This window comes from Salvelinus alpinus, chromosome 25, assembly GCF_045679555.1.
Source record: "Salvelinus alpinus chromosome 25, SLU_Salpinus.1, whole genome shotgun sequence".
Classification (NCBI taxonomy): Eukaryota; Metazoa; Chordata; class Actinopteri; order Salmoniformes; family Salmonidae; genus Salvelinus; species Salvelinus alpinus.
Window position 1 is genome coordinate 10,900,623 of NC_092110.1, and position 17,712 is coordinate 10,918,334.

At 41.0% G+C, this 17,712-nt stretch overlaps 1 protein-coding gene across 4 annotated transcripts; it reads left to right on the top strand.

Moving 5' to 3' along the window:
* Positions 1 to 4,418: 4,418 nt before the first annotated feature.
* LOC139553358 (JNK1/MAPK8-associated membrane protein) lies at positions 4,419 to 14,234 on the top strand. 4 transcript variants are annotated; one of them, XM_071365608.1, is made up of 7 exons: positions 4,419 to 4,531; positions 9,865 to 9,944; positions 10,090 to 10,244; positions 10,395 to 10,601; positions 11,385 to 11,566; positions 12,939 to 13,015; positions 13,122 to 14,234. In XM_071365608.1, the coding sequence occupies exons 2-7, from the start codon at positions 9,873 to 9,875 to the stop codon at positions 13,338 to 13,340; spliced, it is 912 nt and encodes a 303-aa protein (XP_071221709.1). In that variant the 5' UTR covers positions 4,419 to 4,531; positions 9,865 to 9,872; the 3' UTR covers positions 13,341 to 14,234. The 4 variants fall into 4 exon arrangements, with proteins under 4 accessions (XP_071221709.1, XP_071221707.1, XP_071221706.1 ...); XM_071365606.1 differs by lacking the exon at positions 4,419 to 4,531 and adding an exon at positions 9,479 to 9,624; XM_071365605.1 differs by lacking the exon at positions 4,419 to 4,531 and adding an exon at positions 9,507 to 9,578.
* Positions 14,235 to 17,712: the final 3,478 nt, after the last annotated feature.

A 17,712-nucleotide genomic window follows, 5' to 3' on the forward strand; every position in this document is an offset into this window, starting at 1 on the left:
GAGAAATGTCGTCTGGTCTGGTGAAACAAAAATATAACTGTTTAGCCATAATGACCATCATTATGTTCGGAGGAAAAAGCGGGAGGCGTGCAAGCCGAAGAACATCATCCCAACCATGAAGCACGGGGGTGGCAGCATCATGTTGTGGGGGTGCTTTGCTGCAGGAGGGACTGGTGCACTTCACAAAATAGATGGCATCATGAGGAAAGAAAATGATGTGGATATATTGAAGCAACATCTCAAGACATCAGTCAGGAAGTTAAAGCTTGGTCGCAAATGGGTCTTCCAAATGGACAATGACCCCAAGCATACATCCAAAGTTGTGGCAAAATGGCTTAAGGACAACAAAGTCAAGGTATTGGAGTGGCCATCACAAAGCCCTGACCTCAATTCTATAGAAAATTTGTGGGCAGAACTGAAAAAGCGTGTGCGAGCAAGGAGGCCTACAAACCTGACTCAGTTACACAAGTTCTGTCAGGAGGAATGGGCCAAAATTCACCCAACTTATTGTGGGAAGCTTGTGGAAGGCTACCCGAAACGTTTGACCCAAGTTAAACAATTTAAAGGCAATGCTAGCAAATACTAATTGAGTGTATGTAAACTTCTGACCCACTGGGAATGTGATGAAAGAAATAAAAGCTGAAATCATTCTCTACTATTATTCTGACATGTCACATTCTTAAAATAAAGTGGTGATCGTAACTGACCTAAGACAGGGATTTTTTACTAGGATTAAATGTCAGGAATTGTGAAAAACTGAGTTTAAATGTATTTGGCTAAGGTGTATGTAAACTTCCGACTTCAACTGTACATGCAAAAACAAACAATTCTGAAAATCAACCTGCAATAGAGGATGGTTGTGGTTCTGAGTTTTTTACTTTAAACAAAGTAAAAATGACACAATCAACTCTAGTTATTAACACCAACACTGGGGTTATTTTACACCACAGAGTTACGTTAATTTAACTCCTGAATCAACACTAGAAATGTTACACTGAAAACCAAGCTAGATAAAACTGTCCAATTTGCTGTGTACCATACAATACACTGCTGGTTCACTCATCCTCCTTTCTATTCTCATACTCTTTGCTCAATAAAATCACAGAAAATATACATTTGAAAGAAATCATGGCAAAGATATCAACTAAGTCAATACTGTGTATGTAAAATGATTAAGGGAATACCAAATACATGCAAACATATTCCCATATACAGTAGGTACAGTTTAAACCCGTCACACATTTTTAAACATCAGATTACTCAAACTCCTGATGTTAAAGTTTAAACACTGAGGTAAACATTAATGCTCAGGCACTATTTTAAAGAAAGAAAAAAAATTATAGTCAAAAAGCTGATTCAGAAGAGTTCTATGTAGAACCCTTGCCTTCCTAACAATCATCAAATAACCCTTTCTTCCATAAATGGTTCTTAGGATGAAAAAGTTAAGGAAGAGCTCTTTGCCTTACATAGAACCCCTGTCTTTCAAAATGGGTTCTTCAGATGAAAACGGTTCTTGGTAGAATCCTATCCCTCCGCAAAGAACCCTTTTTTCGAAGAGTGCATGGCAAGCAATAAAAAGTATTACGTTTAAATGGACAAACTAAGTTCATGAGTATGGTATTCAAAACATACTTTTTTTTAATACAGGAAAATACTAAATATTGTGCTTCAATGGCATTGTTTCAATTTTATATTTTTTTGTTTCGACTGAAGTTCTAGCAATAGGTTATAGCCATACATTACATTTTGAACATTAATAAATCAAAGCACACATTTGATTTTTATGACAGAAGCCTTAACAGTATTCCATATTAAACATCAACCTTGAATACAAATGATGATAAATGCACTATCCACAAAAAATAAAAAAATAAAACGGAACAGCTATCACCTTTATCCAGCTTTTCCTTTAAAGGAGTACAGGTGTTCAATGAGATTTAGGTGTTACATTTGATGAGGTATGTTTAGTACTACTACGAAAGAAATAAACTGTGCTTCAAAGGGGAATCGAAAGACTGGTACTTGAGGAAGTATTATCATTCATATTAGCCTATAGATGCTATAGGGCACATTGATATGTGGAAAATTTGCTTTAAGAATGAACAAATGAATAATTCTCATTTAGATTCAATGAACTTTGCCCTTTAAATTAATTTTGTCATCAGATAGCCCAAACCGCAGGAAGCAAAGGCTGCGAAATTAACACTTGTCTGATGTGGCATAAAGTAACACAATACATATATATTCAAATGCGATTTTTCATAATTTTTAGTATCTTACTATTATAAATCACATTCTGAAAATGAGCCCTCTATACAGTACATGTAGTTCTGTGTTTAAAGGTTTTAAAGGTGTACTCTGTTCCATCACAGTGTGTAGAGAGCTTGGCACTGCATAAAGAGTTCCCAAACGAGCGTTGGAACTTCATAGGACATTTATAACCCTTATCACTAACGGAGTTCAACTAATTTCCCTCTGATTTCTCTATTTGTTCAAAAGTTTTGCTAAATGATTCACCATTTTCACATGCTTCTCGAAAATAAATAATGATCACAGACTGGTATCTGCAGTTTCAACTTTTGGCACCACAAGTTCGGACACAGTAGACCTATCTGGCTGAGCATCCCTACAGAAGAACAATGCAGGGTTCTTATGTAACAGATGTGAAATGGCTAGCTACTTAGCGGGGTGCGCGCTAATAGTATTTCAATCGGTGACATCGTTCGCTCTGAGAACTTGAAGTAGTTGTTCCCCTTGCTCTACAAGGGCCGCGGCTTTTGTGGCGCGATGGGTAACGATGCTTCGAAGGTGACTGTTGTCTGTGTGCAGAGCAGTGGCGTGCCGTGGGCCTGGGGCCTGGGCCTTCAGTGAGGTCCTACACAGTCCCACCCGAATTAATCCACCTCTTATTATCATCATTATGATGCCATGGCTCTAGACACTATACATTTAGACAGAAACGCAGTATAACCAGGCGTTGCGTCACCTTGAAATTGACAAAAATAAACAGTGTTTACCCAAAAACATGACACAATCAATGAGTCTTTTCAATATTTCCCTATTTTTCTTCACCTTTTCATTGTGCAGCTCCGTTGCCCTGCGCGCTTGTTCGTTGAGCTGTAGATCCACTCGGGTGTCCCCAAAAGTTTTCAAAAGCACCATTGCTTGTAAGTGCCCAGCCGTACTTTGGTGTCTCGTTGCTGCCTTGGTTAGACAACTCAAGTTTGCAAAGCCAGTGTGGCTCCAACCACCAAATCGATCACTTGCAAATAATAGGCATTCCCAGCAGTACAGTTTGCAGTGCTTCTCGGAGCCTGTGAGCCATTGATAGCGCTCGTAGTTGGAACTTTGAAAGTGGCGAACGAACCACTTTCCCGCCTGTGACAGGCTTTGTAGCGTCGGGCGACCTCTCCTTACAATGTCTAACTTTTCTTGAAAAGTTTGTCTTGAGAATGGCGTTATAATTATATCCTCGACCAAATCGATATCTTCTCCTCCTTCCGCCAAAACAGCTTAGTAGTACGCAAATTAATTTGTTTATCAAATTCAGTTTCCTAGTTCTGAGGTTCTGCATAGACCTGCCCATAGGACCTGCCTCTCAATATTGGTAATCCAATCAAAAGACGTGCACGCACTACGCCTAAATGCATGAATTTGATGCACTTTAAGATGCATATTGAGCGATCTTTTTAAAGGACAATTCCACCACTTTTCAAACTCACTTTCATTATCTCAAGCACAATACAAGTGTCTACATATGTGAAAACGGCACATTTAAGTTTTGTAGAAACATATATAAAGTTAAAAAGTTCTACCCGATGACATTTTAAAAACAGGGATTTTCAAACACAGATGTTTTTATTTGCATTTTTAAAAACTTTTAATCCTACCCTGTGATGTTATGAAAAATATATTTTCTAGGACCTTTCTTATCTTTTTAAGCACATATGCAGACACTGGTATTGTAATGAACACAAGGGGAGACAGAGAGCTGGTTTCAAGCGCAGGGCGCAGCAGGTGTTTATTGCAAAGGACCACAGGAGGAGGCAGGTAGCTGGGTCCAGGGGCAGGTAGAAGGTCATACACAGGGGGTCCAAAAGGGAAACAGTACAGACAGGGAAAAGGCTAGTAACGTAGTCCGGGAGATAAGACAATAGGTAGATAACATGAAATCCGATAGGCTAAAGTACAGGCAGGGAATAGGCAAAAGGCGTCATTAGTGAGGCAGGCAAAGGCTATCATACACAGGAGGCGTAAATCACGTGAAACCCAGCGCTCCAAAAGACGTGTGTCACAAAACAAACAATACCTCACAGTGATGGGGTGCAAAGAACTGAACTAAATAGTGTGTGATAATGACATACAGGTGTGTGAACAGGTGATTAGAATTCAGGTGATTGGGATCTGGAGAGTGAGCTGCATTCAGGGGATCTAGGTGTTTGAGAGTGTGAGCTGGGAAGTGGGCTGGAAAGTGAGCTGCGTTCAGGGGATCTACGTGTTTGAGGGTGTGAGTTGGAAGCAGACGTTACAGGTATGGTGCTGGAGATAATGAAAATGAGGTTGAAATGTAGCAGAATTGCCCTTTAAGGTTATTTGCACCTTCCCACTTGCCACAGCCAACACTGACAGCACTCATTTATAAGTAGCTACTGTGGGTCTTTTTACTCTTGAACACTCTACTCACCTACATCTACAGTGTATTGACGAAAACCTCCATACCACTCAACAAATTCAAACATAGACTGTGACCTTTCCAATGACCTAAACTGATGAAAGAATCCCACAGTACCCAAACACCTTTACCCCCTCTCTCTCTCACACACACACGCACACACACACACACATACACACTGTGTATGATGATAGAGTATACTGTTTGCTCAACCCTCCTCTGCCTCTCTCCATCACTTTCTCTGTGTTGTCTGTTGCTGTTTCTCGTCTGCCCTCTTCTATTGCTGTCTCTTAGTCTTCTATGTTGCTGTCTCTTTTGTCTACCCTCCTCTCTTGTCCTGTCCTGGTTGTTTTAATAGTAATTTCTCTAGCCATCATCAACTCTTCTGTTGCTCTCTCTATGTATTGTCTGGTGTGTCTCTCCATCATCTACTCTTCTGTTGCTGTATCTTGTCTGGTGTGTCTCTTTAGTTTTGCAATCCAAAACAGTAAAGGGGATACTGGGGTAGCTTAACTTGTCATCCTCTGTCCTTGTCCTTGGCTCATCTGAACGATAGCAAGGTGTAGGTGAAACATGTCATTAGTTTGTTTTAAAGTTACTGTATACTAACACCACCGTGGCAATGCTATCTTATTAGTTTTAGCCAAACCTTATGCTGAGGAAGACTAGCTATTAGCTACCACCAACCTAGCCTAGGCAGCCGCTAATGGACGCTATGGATCTCAGCCATTTGTTCCCCCGGGGGACCGAGTCATCCGTAAAACTTTCTCCATTCAGGCTGCGAAGGCTTCGATTTCATCCTGAGTGTTGCAACCGAGCACATACGATTTTTACACACTTCAGCACTCGGCAGTCCCATTCTGGTTTATCCACACATCTCCATTTTGGATGGATAACTCTTCATGTAGTTGTTTGTTTAGTGTGTTCCAATGTTCAAATCACATTTTATTTGTCACATGCGCCGAATACAACAGGTGTAGACCTAACAGTGAAATGCTGTTCAGTCCGTCATTCAGTGGCGAACCGTCATTGAGACCCACCTGTTTAGCATGTTATTTTGGCATTAATACATGTCACATAACAGTTTGCAAACAATGCAACAACAAAAAATCATTGCGTTAATAAAGCTGCATACCAACATTTATCTCTTTTTTGCTTTCTTGAGTAAGGCAGCTCCAAAATACAGGTGTTTCAGCCTAGCTCAATGCTTTCTGTGGTGGTGGGGCAGCCAGTGGAAAATACAGAGCATAGGGGTTGGTAATGTTATCTAGTTGTGTTCTGTCACTCATGGGGACATTACCTCACTGCTAAATCTATGGGGAGAGCTCAACAATTCAAGCCCCTTGGGTGCTGCCATAGATTTACATTAGAAGTGCCCATCGAAGAAAGCTGAAGGTCATTGACCACAGATAAAATGACGTCAAATCATATTATATCTACCATAGCTTTGATTGGACTGATCATGTCAACATCATACTTTCAAAATCTTAGCTAGCAAGCTAGACAAGCAGTCATCGTCATGAATCAGGTCGACAATCTACTGACAAATACTTTTAAATCCTTGTCATATGAAGAGAAATTATAGATGAAATGTATCGGTGCTCATCGGCGATTGGACATAAACATTACACAACAAGTTGGAAATTGCAAATTGAACAATGAGTGGTTTGGAAGGAATCAGTGGCTAACTGCAAGCATTGCAAAGCAATCACTAGCCTGCTATTCAGTGGGTTTAAGGGTCTCTTTTCCAAGCTTAAAATGATAAACATTCACATGCAACAACATGGGCCAGAAAAGGTTGAATACATTGGCCATGCTGTCAATCCAGAATGACTTCTGCCACGTTCAAAACATCTGGAAACTCGGAACTGGGAAATCTCAAACTTCAGTGAGTTCAAGACAACTGGGAACTCTGAAAAAAATTAGCTCTGACTGGGAAAATCAAATCGGAATTCCAAGTTGGGAACACGGGCCTCTTTCTAGAGCTCCGACCTGAAAATCACTGACGTCATGATTCGACCTTGTTTGGTCCCTTTCCCCCTCATAACTTAGCCTACTGTTCTGACTTGGTGGTGCACATGTAGCCTATAGCCTGTTTTAGAGAAATGTAATCATTGAATATTTTAAGAGCTTTCATGTCTGCTTATGTGCCCCATTTATTTATCCTACGGTTCTAACTTGGTGTACAGGGAGAATACTGTAAGAACGGGCCATGTTCTGAATTTGGTCTCTTATCCGCTCATCGTTCCCTTATGCCATAGTTTGTACATCTCAATTGTCAGTAGAAACCACATTTGTTTATAAGCAAGTCAGCCACATCAGCTATGTTTTTAAAAACACAGTAAATGAGTCTGAATTAATTGTTTTACTGCCAGACAAGGCTCTGGTAAGGTAGTGATTCACTCCATGGTGCTGAAAAGAAAGCTCTGCTGTTGGAACAGCTTTATGTAAGCCCTAACAGTTTGTGGGCACCGTTTGGCACCGTTATTGCGCAATTAATGTAATGTTTAGGGTTGTGTTGTGTAGTGGCTTTTTTTTTGCACCACCAAGATTTACATGCTAAAATTGGCACTGTAACCAACAATGTAGTTTTAAGAAAAATAAGAGTTTCTTGTCCAGTTCTGGCATTTAGGTCGCCACAGACTAGTACATATCCCTTGGCCTAGAAATTGTTGATCTTCCCCTGTAGGATGGAGAAACTGTCATTGTTAAAGTATGGGGACTCTATTATTGGGGGCAATATAGGTAGCACACAAGGAAATGTTTCTCTGTTGAGATAATTTCCTGATTAATTTCTAGCCAGATGTAAAATGTCCCTGTTTTGACTAATTTAATAGAGTGGTATAGGTATGCTCTATACTAAATTAACATACCCTCTGAGTCTCTTCCCTGTTTCACACCTGGTAGTTTGATGGGTGGTACTACCAACTCTCTGTAACCTAGAGGGCAACCAGTGTGTCCATCTCCTCTGTAACACATTTCTTGTAGGATGACAATGTCCTTATTTCCGATTTCTTTGATGAAGTCTGGGTTCCTAATCTTTAGGCCAAATCGAGATGACCTTGTATAGTCCAGGATGAGATTTGTGTTCCATAGCGTCTAGTGTTGTTTCGTGTGGTTTAGGTTCGGACCATTACAGTAGGTGTGAGCAGAACATGTTGAACATCTGATACATACCTCTGGGCTGGGCGGGGTGTCCGTTGCTCCTGTGTGAGTTGCTGGGGCTGCGGTTGAGGGTGATGTCCTTCAGGTCCTGGCAAAAGTTGGGACTGCTGCCTTGTAGAGATGGACCTGGTCGTAAAGGCTGTTCAATTCTCGAGTGGAGTGGTGGCCAGGTAGAAGTTAGGTTTTGAGGCACAGTCCCAGGACATGCTTGCATTCACCCGTTGTATGGTGGCTGGGTGAAAGTATTTCTGTGGTAGCAGGGTGGAGATGACCACTCGTGTTTTAGGGAAAGTGGAAGAAGCTTTTTCAATCACTCCCTTGAGTGCTGTGTCCACCCTTTCCTGCTGGCCCCTTACGTCGTTTGTGCACATATGAATCATGATGCGGCTGGGGGACCCTACTCTGTCCTCTGACAACAGCTCCAGGGTAGCTTAGTAGGCTTATTAACTTAGCTTTATATACCAAAATTACCTAAAGATTATTGTCTTTTACTTTTTGGCTTCAGAGGTAGCTTCAGACTGAACATTACTCACTCAGTTTTTGGTTGGATGGTATTTCCAGGTTTCTGCTGTGTTTCTTCTGCAGGTTTTGGTTTGCCAGAAGTGTTTTCTTGATAGTTCTTAGTAGTAAGAATAATTCCGGGTAATTTTGTCCAAAATCAAGGTTTTAGGTTCAAAATTTGGATTTGGAGTGAAGGTTTTGTAGTAGAGGGTAGTATCCTGTATAAGTCCTTGTGAAAAAATCCAAGTTTATCTATGTTTATCCAACTCTGATTCAATTTTTTTGCAGAAGAATTCAGGAGCTCATGACCTCTCTCTCTCTCTCTCTCTATCTACCCATGAGTCATGACACATAGGCTACTTGGAACATGTTTATCTTACCTTTTATATTATATGAACATATTGTGTAAAATAAATACATTTTAATCATCATGTGTTTTAACATTTCATCAGTATTTGTCCACTTTGCTCGATTTGGGATCTCTAGCAGAAGCCTTCGGTACTGGGTGTAGTAGTGAGATTCTGCTGGGTCTACTTGGGAGTGGGCGGGAATGAAATAGTAGAACAGGTAGCCAAAAGGGCTTTAAAACAAGATATAATTCTTATTAGAGGTGATGTGATATTAGAGACCAAATGTAACATTAGAGCCATTATAATAGAACAGGTGGGACAGAGCCCAAGGACCTGCATTTATATGCCTTCCAAAGAAAGGTTGGTGGACCAAGATTCAAGGTTCAGACTAGGAAGGAAGAGAGTCTGCTCAACTGCGTCTAGGACATTGTACATTAAACTCTTCATTATATCTGGTTGGCAAGCATGCAAATAGTTTTGTGTATGGAGTGGTTGATGAAACAGTGAAGCATGTGTTGTTGTATTGTTGTAAGTACTGGTGGGCCTATGTGGAAGAGGATTGATGTGCAGGATTATTGAGGTTGGACGAGGATGAGGGGGTTGAAGGGATTTTGGGGATGGGGGAGGGTTTGTTAGTAGGGCTCTTTTTTTATTTTCTTATTAAGATTAAGATAGGAGGGTTTAGTTTCTCTTAATGTTTGTTTCTTTATGAATTTAGTCTGTAAACTGTGATTGACTACACACTCCAGTACAGTAGGTGGCGGCATGCACTTCTAACGTTTGTTTGCGGACTACCATAATATTATAATAAATGAAGCAGCAACTTCCGGCTGATCGTTTGATTTATCAGAAATTAAATCGTTGGATACGTCCTAAACATATTCTACTAAGTAATGTATTAAAGCTTAATCGTATGGAGGTTGACTAATAACATGGGTATGTGGCTACATTGTCTGCTCAATGATGGCTTAAACGTCCTGTCGCCTAAGCCAGACAAGCCACGATAGCTAGCTAACGTTAGGTAGTTAGCTGTTCTAGCTAGCTCACTATTAGCTAGCGTTACTTGTTAGTTGTCAGCTGATGTGTTAGATAGCTATTATGCTAAAGTACATATAGACGTCTGCAGTATTGTCAATAACTGTCTTGTTGTATTACTTACTCCTGGCTTCATTACAGCAGTAGCTATGAGTTCAACTTGTCCGGGACTGTATTGCGGCAAGACGTTAATAAATGGCTCCTTTGATGGAGAATGTGGGGTGAGTAGCTCCAGCTGAATGTTAACAAACGTCATCGATCTAGGCTGTTGAAATGGCATTCTACTGTAACTACTGTAACACTAGCTTTGTTCCGTAACCTAGTAGTAGGCTATCCCCACACACTAAAATGTAGTTGAATGATCAGGTATGTCCCAGAGGAGAGAGGACTAGCATGCAGAAGATCTGTGAGAAGTGTACAGAATCCCCTGAACTTTATGACTGGCTGTACCTGGGCTTCATGGCAATGCTGCCACTGGTTCTACACTGGTTCTTCATTGAGTGGTATTCTGGAAAGAAAAGGTAATGCCTCACATTCAGGCCAAATTACAGGCCAAATTATGTATTTGGTCACCATAACCCATGGCCAATAGGCTGCATATTGTGACATTTACTGCGGCCTACTTGGTAACTCACGTTAATGTTTCTGATATTATGTATATTTTTCTGCAGCTCCAGTGCCCTCTTCCAACACATAACTGCCCTGTTTGAGTGCAGCGCTGCGGCTGTGCTAACTCTACTGGTCAACGACCCAGTGGGTCTGCTGTCTATCAGGTCCTGCAGAGTCCAGATGCTGTCAGACTGGTACACGATGCTGTACAACCCCAGCCCAGACTATGTCACAACTCTACACTGCACACAGGAAGCAGTCTTTCCCCTGTGAGTAGCCTATTCCTATGTTGTCCACGTCATGAATTGGACCTATACACTTTGCACTTGTAGGGCTGCTTTCACAGCTAGTCCTGGACCAAAAGCATGTTGAAATAGCTTTTTAGTCCAGTATTAAGTTCAATCTCTGTCTCAACTGTCTCCTAATGAACTGATATGAATTGGTAATGAGTTGAACATGTAAGAGATAATCAGCGAGGGGCTATGTCTTCTATTGAAAATAATGAACGACGTGAAGGTGTATTCCACAACACGCTAGCAGAGTGGAACTAACCTTCAACGGAGTTGCATTATTTTCCAGAGAACGCATAGAGCCCTAAGTTGATTGTCCCTTTTATACCATGGCTATAATTTAACACATTTGCCGCTAGAAATGTGTTCACTTGCAGGTAGAAATGTGTTCAACATCCACTGAAGTAGCTAGCATGTTTACTAGATGGCTACAGTAGTTGCCTTAGTTTAGCTAACCAAACCATCAGTCCTAGCTTGCTATTATGAAAGTTGATTTCAACACGGCAATAATGTTTTCAATGTGACTTTCTTTTTCAAAAGCTATAGCCATTAAATTCTACCGTGATGATATACAGTGCCTTATAGGGAAATAATGCACGCTCTAGAATGCTCTTCAAGCCATTCAGAAACGAGTATTCAACAATGCCATGGTATAAATTAAATTGGTTGGTATGTTCAGAGCATTGTGCACACCATCAAGCACAGTGTGATGTGAGCTGTTTTGTTAATTGAATAACATGGCTTATCATATTGTGTTTGCAGGTACACTATGGTGTTGATCTACTATGCCTTCTGTCTGGTTTTCATGATGCTCCTGCGTCCACTCCTGGTCAAAAAGATTGCCTGTGGTCTGGGGAAATCTGACCGCTTCAAGAGCATCTACGCTGCTCTCTACTTCTTCCCTATCCTGACAGTCCTGCAAGCTGTGGGAGGCGGCCTCCTCTGTGAGTATGCTTTCAGATGAGGGTCCAGTCAGGTTCGGTCTAGTCAGGTTAAATCCAGTTTGCATTTATATAGTATTGCTGGTTACATAATTTATTTATGTGAAATGCATTCTTTTAAAGAGCGACTGCCTTTAAAAAGCAACAAATCCCTTTTAAAATGTCCTCAGTTAGTCAGAAATGGTGTAAATAGGATAATTTTGGTCATAAAGTCAGTCTCGTCTATAACAGAGTTTGGAACATCCGTGCGTCACAACCGGTAAATTAAGGTTGGGTTTTGATTTGATGTCATTTTCCCACTGACATGGGGTGAACAAATGCGGTGATTGCACTCTATCCAATAGCATAGACAGTGAGAAGGACCTGCCCAGCAGCTCTGAATTTGTTTACAGAAGACAACACGTTGCACATTTTTTTACTTGAAAATACTGCACCAAACACTTCAATCGAAATTAAAAATATTTCTTAAATCTTAGATTTTGAGGAAGTGAAATAGGCATAAAGGAGTGGGGCAGACAAATGGAATGTCAGGAAAACACACCTCCAAGACTAAAATCTTAAATGTCTAATTAGCAACAGAAAAATACACTTGCCAATCGGCATGTTCAGTCGCTCTTGAAGGCCAGAGGTCTTGTGGCCTTGGAAGCCCAGGATTCTTATGTTCTGTTTGAATGACTGAGGAAGTTCTCTTCAGGAAGACTAAATATTTGTGGAGTACGGTGGAGCATGCATGGAAACTAGTGACACGTTAGAGTAGCTGACCCAGGCCGCCAATTGGAGGATTTGAACACAGGGGTTTTGGGGTGGCAGGTATGTAGCCTAGTGGTTAGAGCGTTGGGCCAGTAACCGAAAAATCTGTCGTTCTGCCCCTAAACAAGGCTGTTAACCCACTGGTCCCTGGTAGGCCGTCATTGTAAATAAGAATTTGTTCTTAACTGACTTGCCTAGTTAAATAAAGGTTAAATATTTTTCTTTAAATGATTGCCCTTTAACTCACCATCCTATCTTCCCAGTCTTTCCAATACTTTACTAGCCCTTCAAAAAGTTAAAGAAATGCAAAACTAGTAGGCCTGCCCCACTCCTTTTATAATTAACCAAAAATAAATCCAATATTTTGCATGGGTGGAGCACCAAAGAGGTTGTTTCTGAATTTCTGCCTTGCAACAAGCTAGCGGTAGGAAAAGACATGGACAAAAGATGGGGAAAAAACTAATACTAATGAATGCCTCCAGAGGGGAAACATAATTTTTGCTCAGAGCAAATCAAATGTGAGTATTAACAGCCAGCGCTCCCATTCAAAAGCAAAATCCAAAACTGAAGTTCTCCAGACTTCAAATGACTTTGGTATGAGCTTGATATTTTCTGTTTATTTCAGATTATGCTTTTCCATACATTATTTTGGTGTTGTCCCTGGTTACCCTGGCAGTGTACATGTCAGCCTCAGAAATACAGGTAAGAAACTCCTTATTTTATATTTTCTTAACGTTTGTGATCAACTCAGTCAACATCATTGTATTAGAACATATCCAACTTCCTATGTGTTTACTCCTGTCCATAGTCTTTCAAGAATCTCATTGCCAAGAAGAAGAGGCTGGTGGTGCTCTTCAGTCATTGGCTCCTTCATGCGTATGGCATCATCTCCATCTCCCGATTGGATAAACTGGAGCAGGACCTGCCTCTATTGGCACTGGTACCTGGACCTGCCCTCTTCTACCTTCTCACTGCCAGATTCACTGAACCTAGCCGGATTCTGTCAGAAGGCGGCAACGGCCACTAGAAGTATTATAGAGGGATGTGGGGATTAATATCCACCTATCAATTCAGAAGGTGTTGTGCAATAGAGATATGGACAATAGTCTTTACTGCCTCCTCTGAGTATGGTAGTATGATGACTGCTGCATGCAGGGTTGACGGTGTGAGTTCATCTCACAGGGAGAAGGAAGATTTTATTATATTTATGCAACCAAGGTGGGAAAACAATCATCCTATGCACATACAGTATGTCTATAATCTATAAAGCTCCATATATGTGTTGTATATTATTGAATGTTATTGTGTTGATGCTTGTGTACACTTGAATGTTGTTGTCCAAGGCCTAAGATGTACTGTTCCTCATTAAGGCTGTTATACATGTGTATAAACATATTCACGCTTAATATTTTATGCTCAACATCCTTGATTGCTTTAATCGCCGATATCCTTGGTTGTTGTTTTGAAATCGATGGAGGTCTCTGGATTGTCCAATAGTTAAAGTTTTCTTGCGCTAAATCTAATGTGCCATAAACTCTGAACACATGCATATGCCCAGAGGCACATACAATGGTTCACTATAACCTAATATTAATCGTTACAAGTGGATCAAGTTCAATTATTTAGCTTGTAAGTTTTTTAAATGAACATTATATTGCCTTTTCCCCATAAATTCTGTTGTGGAAATACACTGTTGAATAGTAAGCAAGTGAAATTGTGAATTTGTTTCATGCATGCTCATAGAATGCCTGTAAATGTATAACAATGAAAGTGTTGATTAGACCTATATAATTTTATTGCACTAATTTTAAAACAAACAGAGCAAGGACTTGACTAGCTAGATTTTTGACTATTGTGAAAACTGTCAGAAGTGTTGTTCAAATGAGATTTTCTGAAATAAAAATTACAAGTGTGTACCATCTGATATGCCTTTCATTTGTGTTTAGTTTTTCTAACAGTTGTGTTGATGTAATTCTTTGTCTCACTTTAGTTGCTCTCTACTCTAAGTGTAATGTTTGATTTAGTTCTGGCCAACAGGATAAACTCGTTTTTCAACCACTCCACACATTTCCTGTTAACAAACTATAGTTTTGGCAAGTCGGTTAGGACATCTACTTAGTGCATGACACAAGTCATTTTTCCAACAATTGTTTACATACAGATTATTTCACTTAACTCACTGTATCACAATTCCAGTGGGTCAGAAGTTTACATACACTAAGTTGACTGACTTTAAACAGCGTGGAAAATTCGAGAAAATTATGTGATGGCTTTAGAAGCGTCTGATAGGCTAATTGACTTAATTTGAGTCAGTTGGAGGTGTACCTGTGGATGTATTTCAAGGCCTACCTTCAAACTCAGTGCGTCTTTGCTTGACGTGAAAATCAAAAGAAATCAGCCAAGATCCCAGAAAAATTAATTGTAGACCACAAGTCTGGTTCATCCTTGAGAGCAATTTCCAAACGCCTGAAGGTACCACGTTCATCTGTACAAACAATAGTATGCAAGTATAAACACCATGGGACCACGCAGCCGGAATACCGCTCAGGAAGCAGACGCGTTCTGTCTCCTAGAGATGAACGTATTTTGGTGCAAAAATTGCAAATCAATCCCGGAACAGCAAAGGACCGTGTGAAGATGCTGGAGGAAACAGGTACAAAAGTATCTACATCCACAGTAAAACGAGTCCTATATCGACATAACAAGGAAGGAAGCCACTGCTCCAAAACTGCCATAAAAAAAGCCAGACTACGGTTTGCAACTGCACATGGGGACAGAGATCGTACTTTTTGGAGAAATGTCCTCTGGTCTGATGAAACAAAAATAGAACTGTTTGGCCATAATGACCATCGTTATGTTTGGAGGAAAAAGGGGGATGCTTGCAAGCCGAAGAACACCATCCCAACCGTGAAACACGGGGGTGGCAGCATCATGTTGTGGGGGTGTCACGCCCTAACCATAGAGAGCTGTTTATTCTCTATGTTGGTTAGGTCGGGGTGTGATTAAGGGTGGGTTATCTAGGGTAATTGTATATCTATGTTGGCCTGGTATGCTTCCCAATCAGAGGCAGCTGTTTGTCGTTGTCTCTGTTTGAGGATCATATTTAGGTAGCCATTTCCCCATTGTGCTTTGTGGGATCTTGTCTAGGTATAGTTGCCTGTGAGCTTCACGTTTTGTTTGTTCGCGTTATTGTTTTTTTTCTTTTAGTTTCTCTTCCAAATAAAAGGATGGAAACATACCATGCTGCATCTTGGTCCACTCCTTATAACGATCGTGACAGGGGGTGCTTTGCTGCAGGAGGGACTGGTGCACTTCACAAAAGATGGCATCATGAGGTAGGAAAATTATGTGGATAAATTGAAGCAAAATCTCAAGACATCAGTCAGAGGTTAAAGCTTGGTCGCAAATGGGTCTTCCAAATGGACAATGACCCCAAGCATACTTCCAAAGTTGTGGCAAAATGGCTTAAGGGCAACAAAGTCAAGGTATTGAAGTGGCTTGAGCCCTGACCTCAATACTATAGAAAATTTGTGGGCAGAACTGAAAAAGCGTGTGTGAGCAAGGAGGCCTACAAACCTGACTCAGTTACACCAGCTCTGTCAGGAGGAATGGGCAAAAATGATTGGCTGTGTGCTTAGGGTCGTTGATCTGTTGGAAGGTGAACCTTTGCCCCAGTCGGAGGTCCTGAGTTCTCTGAAGCAGATTTTCATCAAGAAGAACACCAGAACTCTGAACTTGCGCCGTTCATCTTTCCCTCGATCCTGACTAGTCTCCCAGCCCCTGCCGCTGAAAAACATCCCCACAGCATGATGCTGCCACCACCATGCTTCACCGTAGGCATGGTGCCAGGTTTCCTTCAGACGTGACGCTTGGCATTCAGACCAAATAATCTTGTTTCTCATGGTCTGAGAGTCCTTTAGGTGCCTTTTGGCAAACTCTAAGCAGGCTGTCATGTGCCTTTTACTGAGGAGTGGCTTCCTTCTGTCATCTCTACCATAAAGGCCTGATTGGTGGAGTGCTGCAGAGATGCTTGTCCTTCTGGAAGGTTCTCCCATCTCTGGAGCTCTGCCAGAGGCACATTTGGGTCGTGGTCATCTCTCTGACCAAGATCCTTTTCCCTGATTGCTCAGTTTGGCTGGGCGGCCAGCTCTTGGAAGAGTCTTAGTGGTTCCAAACTTCTTCCATTTAAGAATGATGGAGTCCATTGTGTTCTTTGGGACCTTCAATGCTGCACAAATGTTGTGGTACCCTTCCCCAGATCCTCAACACAATCCTGTTTCGGAGCTCTATGGACAATTCCTTCGACCTCATAGTTTGGTTTTTGCTCTGACTTGCACTGTCAACTGTAGGACCTTATATAGACAGGTGTGTGCCTTTCCAAATCATGTCCAATCAATTGAATTTACCACAGGTGCTCCAATCAAGTTGTATAAACATCAAGGATGATCAATGGAAGCAGGATGCACCTGAGCTCAATTACGAGTATCATAGCAAAGGGTCTGAATACTATGTAAATAAGGTATTTCTCTTAATTATTTTTGATACATTTGCAAAACAATCTAAAACTGTTTTTGCTTTGTCATTATGGGGTATTGTGTGTAGATTGATGAGGAATTGGTTTTTATTAAATCCATTTTAGAATAAGGCTGTAATGTAACAAAATGTGGAAAAAGTCAAGTGGCCTGAATACCTTCCGAATGCACTGTATCTTTATTAGATAAGTATACGGCCCCTTAGACAATACATGTTAGAAACACCTTTGGCAGTGATTACAGCTGTGAGTCTTTTGGGGTAAGTCTCTAGGAGCACATCTGGTTTGTATAATATTTTACCATAATTATTAAAAAAATTCTTCGATCTCTGACAAGTTGGTTGTTGATCGTTGCTAGAAATCCATTTTCAAGTCTTGCCATAGATTTTCAAGACGATTTAAGTCAAAAGTGTTACTAGGCCACTCAGTAACATTCAATGTTGTCTTGGTAAGCAATTTGGCCTTCTGTTTTTAGTTCTTGTCCTGCTGAAAGGTGAATTCATCTCCCAGTGTCTGTTGGAAAGAAGACTGAACCTGGTTTTCCTCTAGGATTTTGCCTGTGCTGTATTCCATTTCTTTAATATCCTCAAACTCCCAAGTCCTTGCTGATGACAAGCACACCCATCACCATGCTTTATTATTATATTTTTTTCTCCCCAATTTCATGATATCCAATTGGTACTTAGTCTTGCCTCGTCACTGCAACTCTTGTACGGACTCGTGAGAGGCGAAGGTCGAGAGCCATGCGTCCTCCGAAACACGACCCAACCAAGCTGCACTGCTTCTTGACACAATGCTCGCTTCAACACATTGGTGTGGCTGGCTTCTGTGTTGAGGAAACACCGTACACCTGGCGACCATGTCAGCA

Bases quoted from the DNA above. Each gene is read 5' to 3' on its own strand.
- LOC139553358 (XM_071365606.1), top strand. The intron at 11,567-12,938 runs GTGAGTATGCTT...TGTTTATTTCAG, and splicing joins TGTGGGAGGCGGCCTCCTCT to ATTATGCTTTTCCATACATT. The intron at 13,016-13,121 runs GTAAGAAACTCC...TCCTGTCCATAG, and splicing joins TGTCAGCCTCAGAAATACAG to TCTTTCAAGAATCTCATTGC.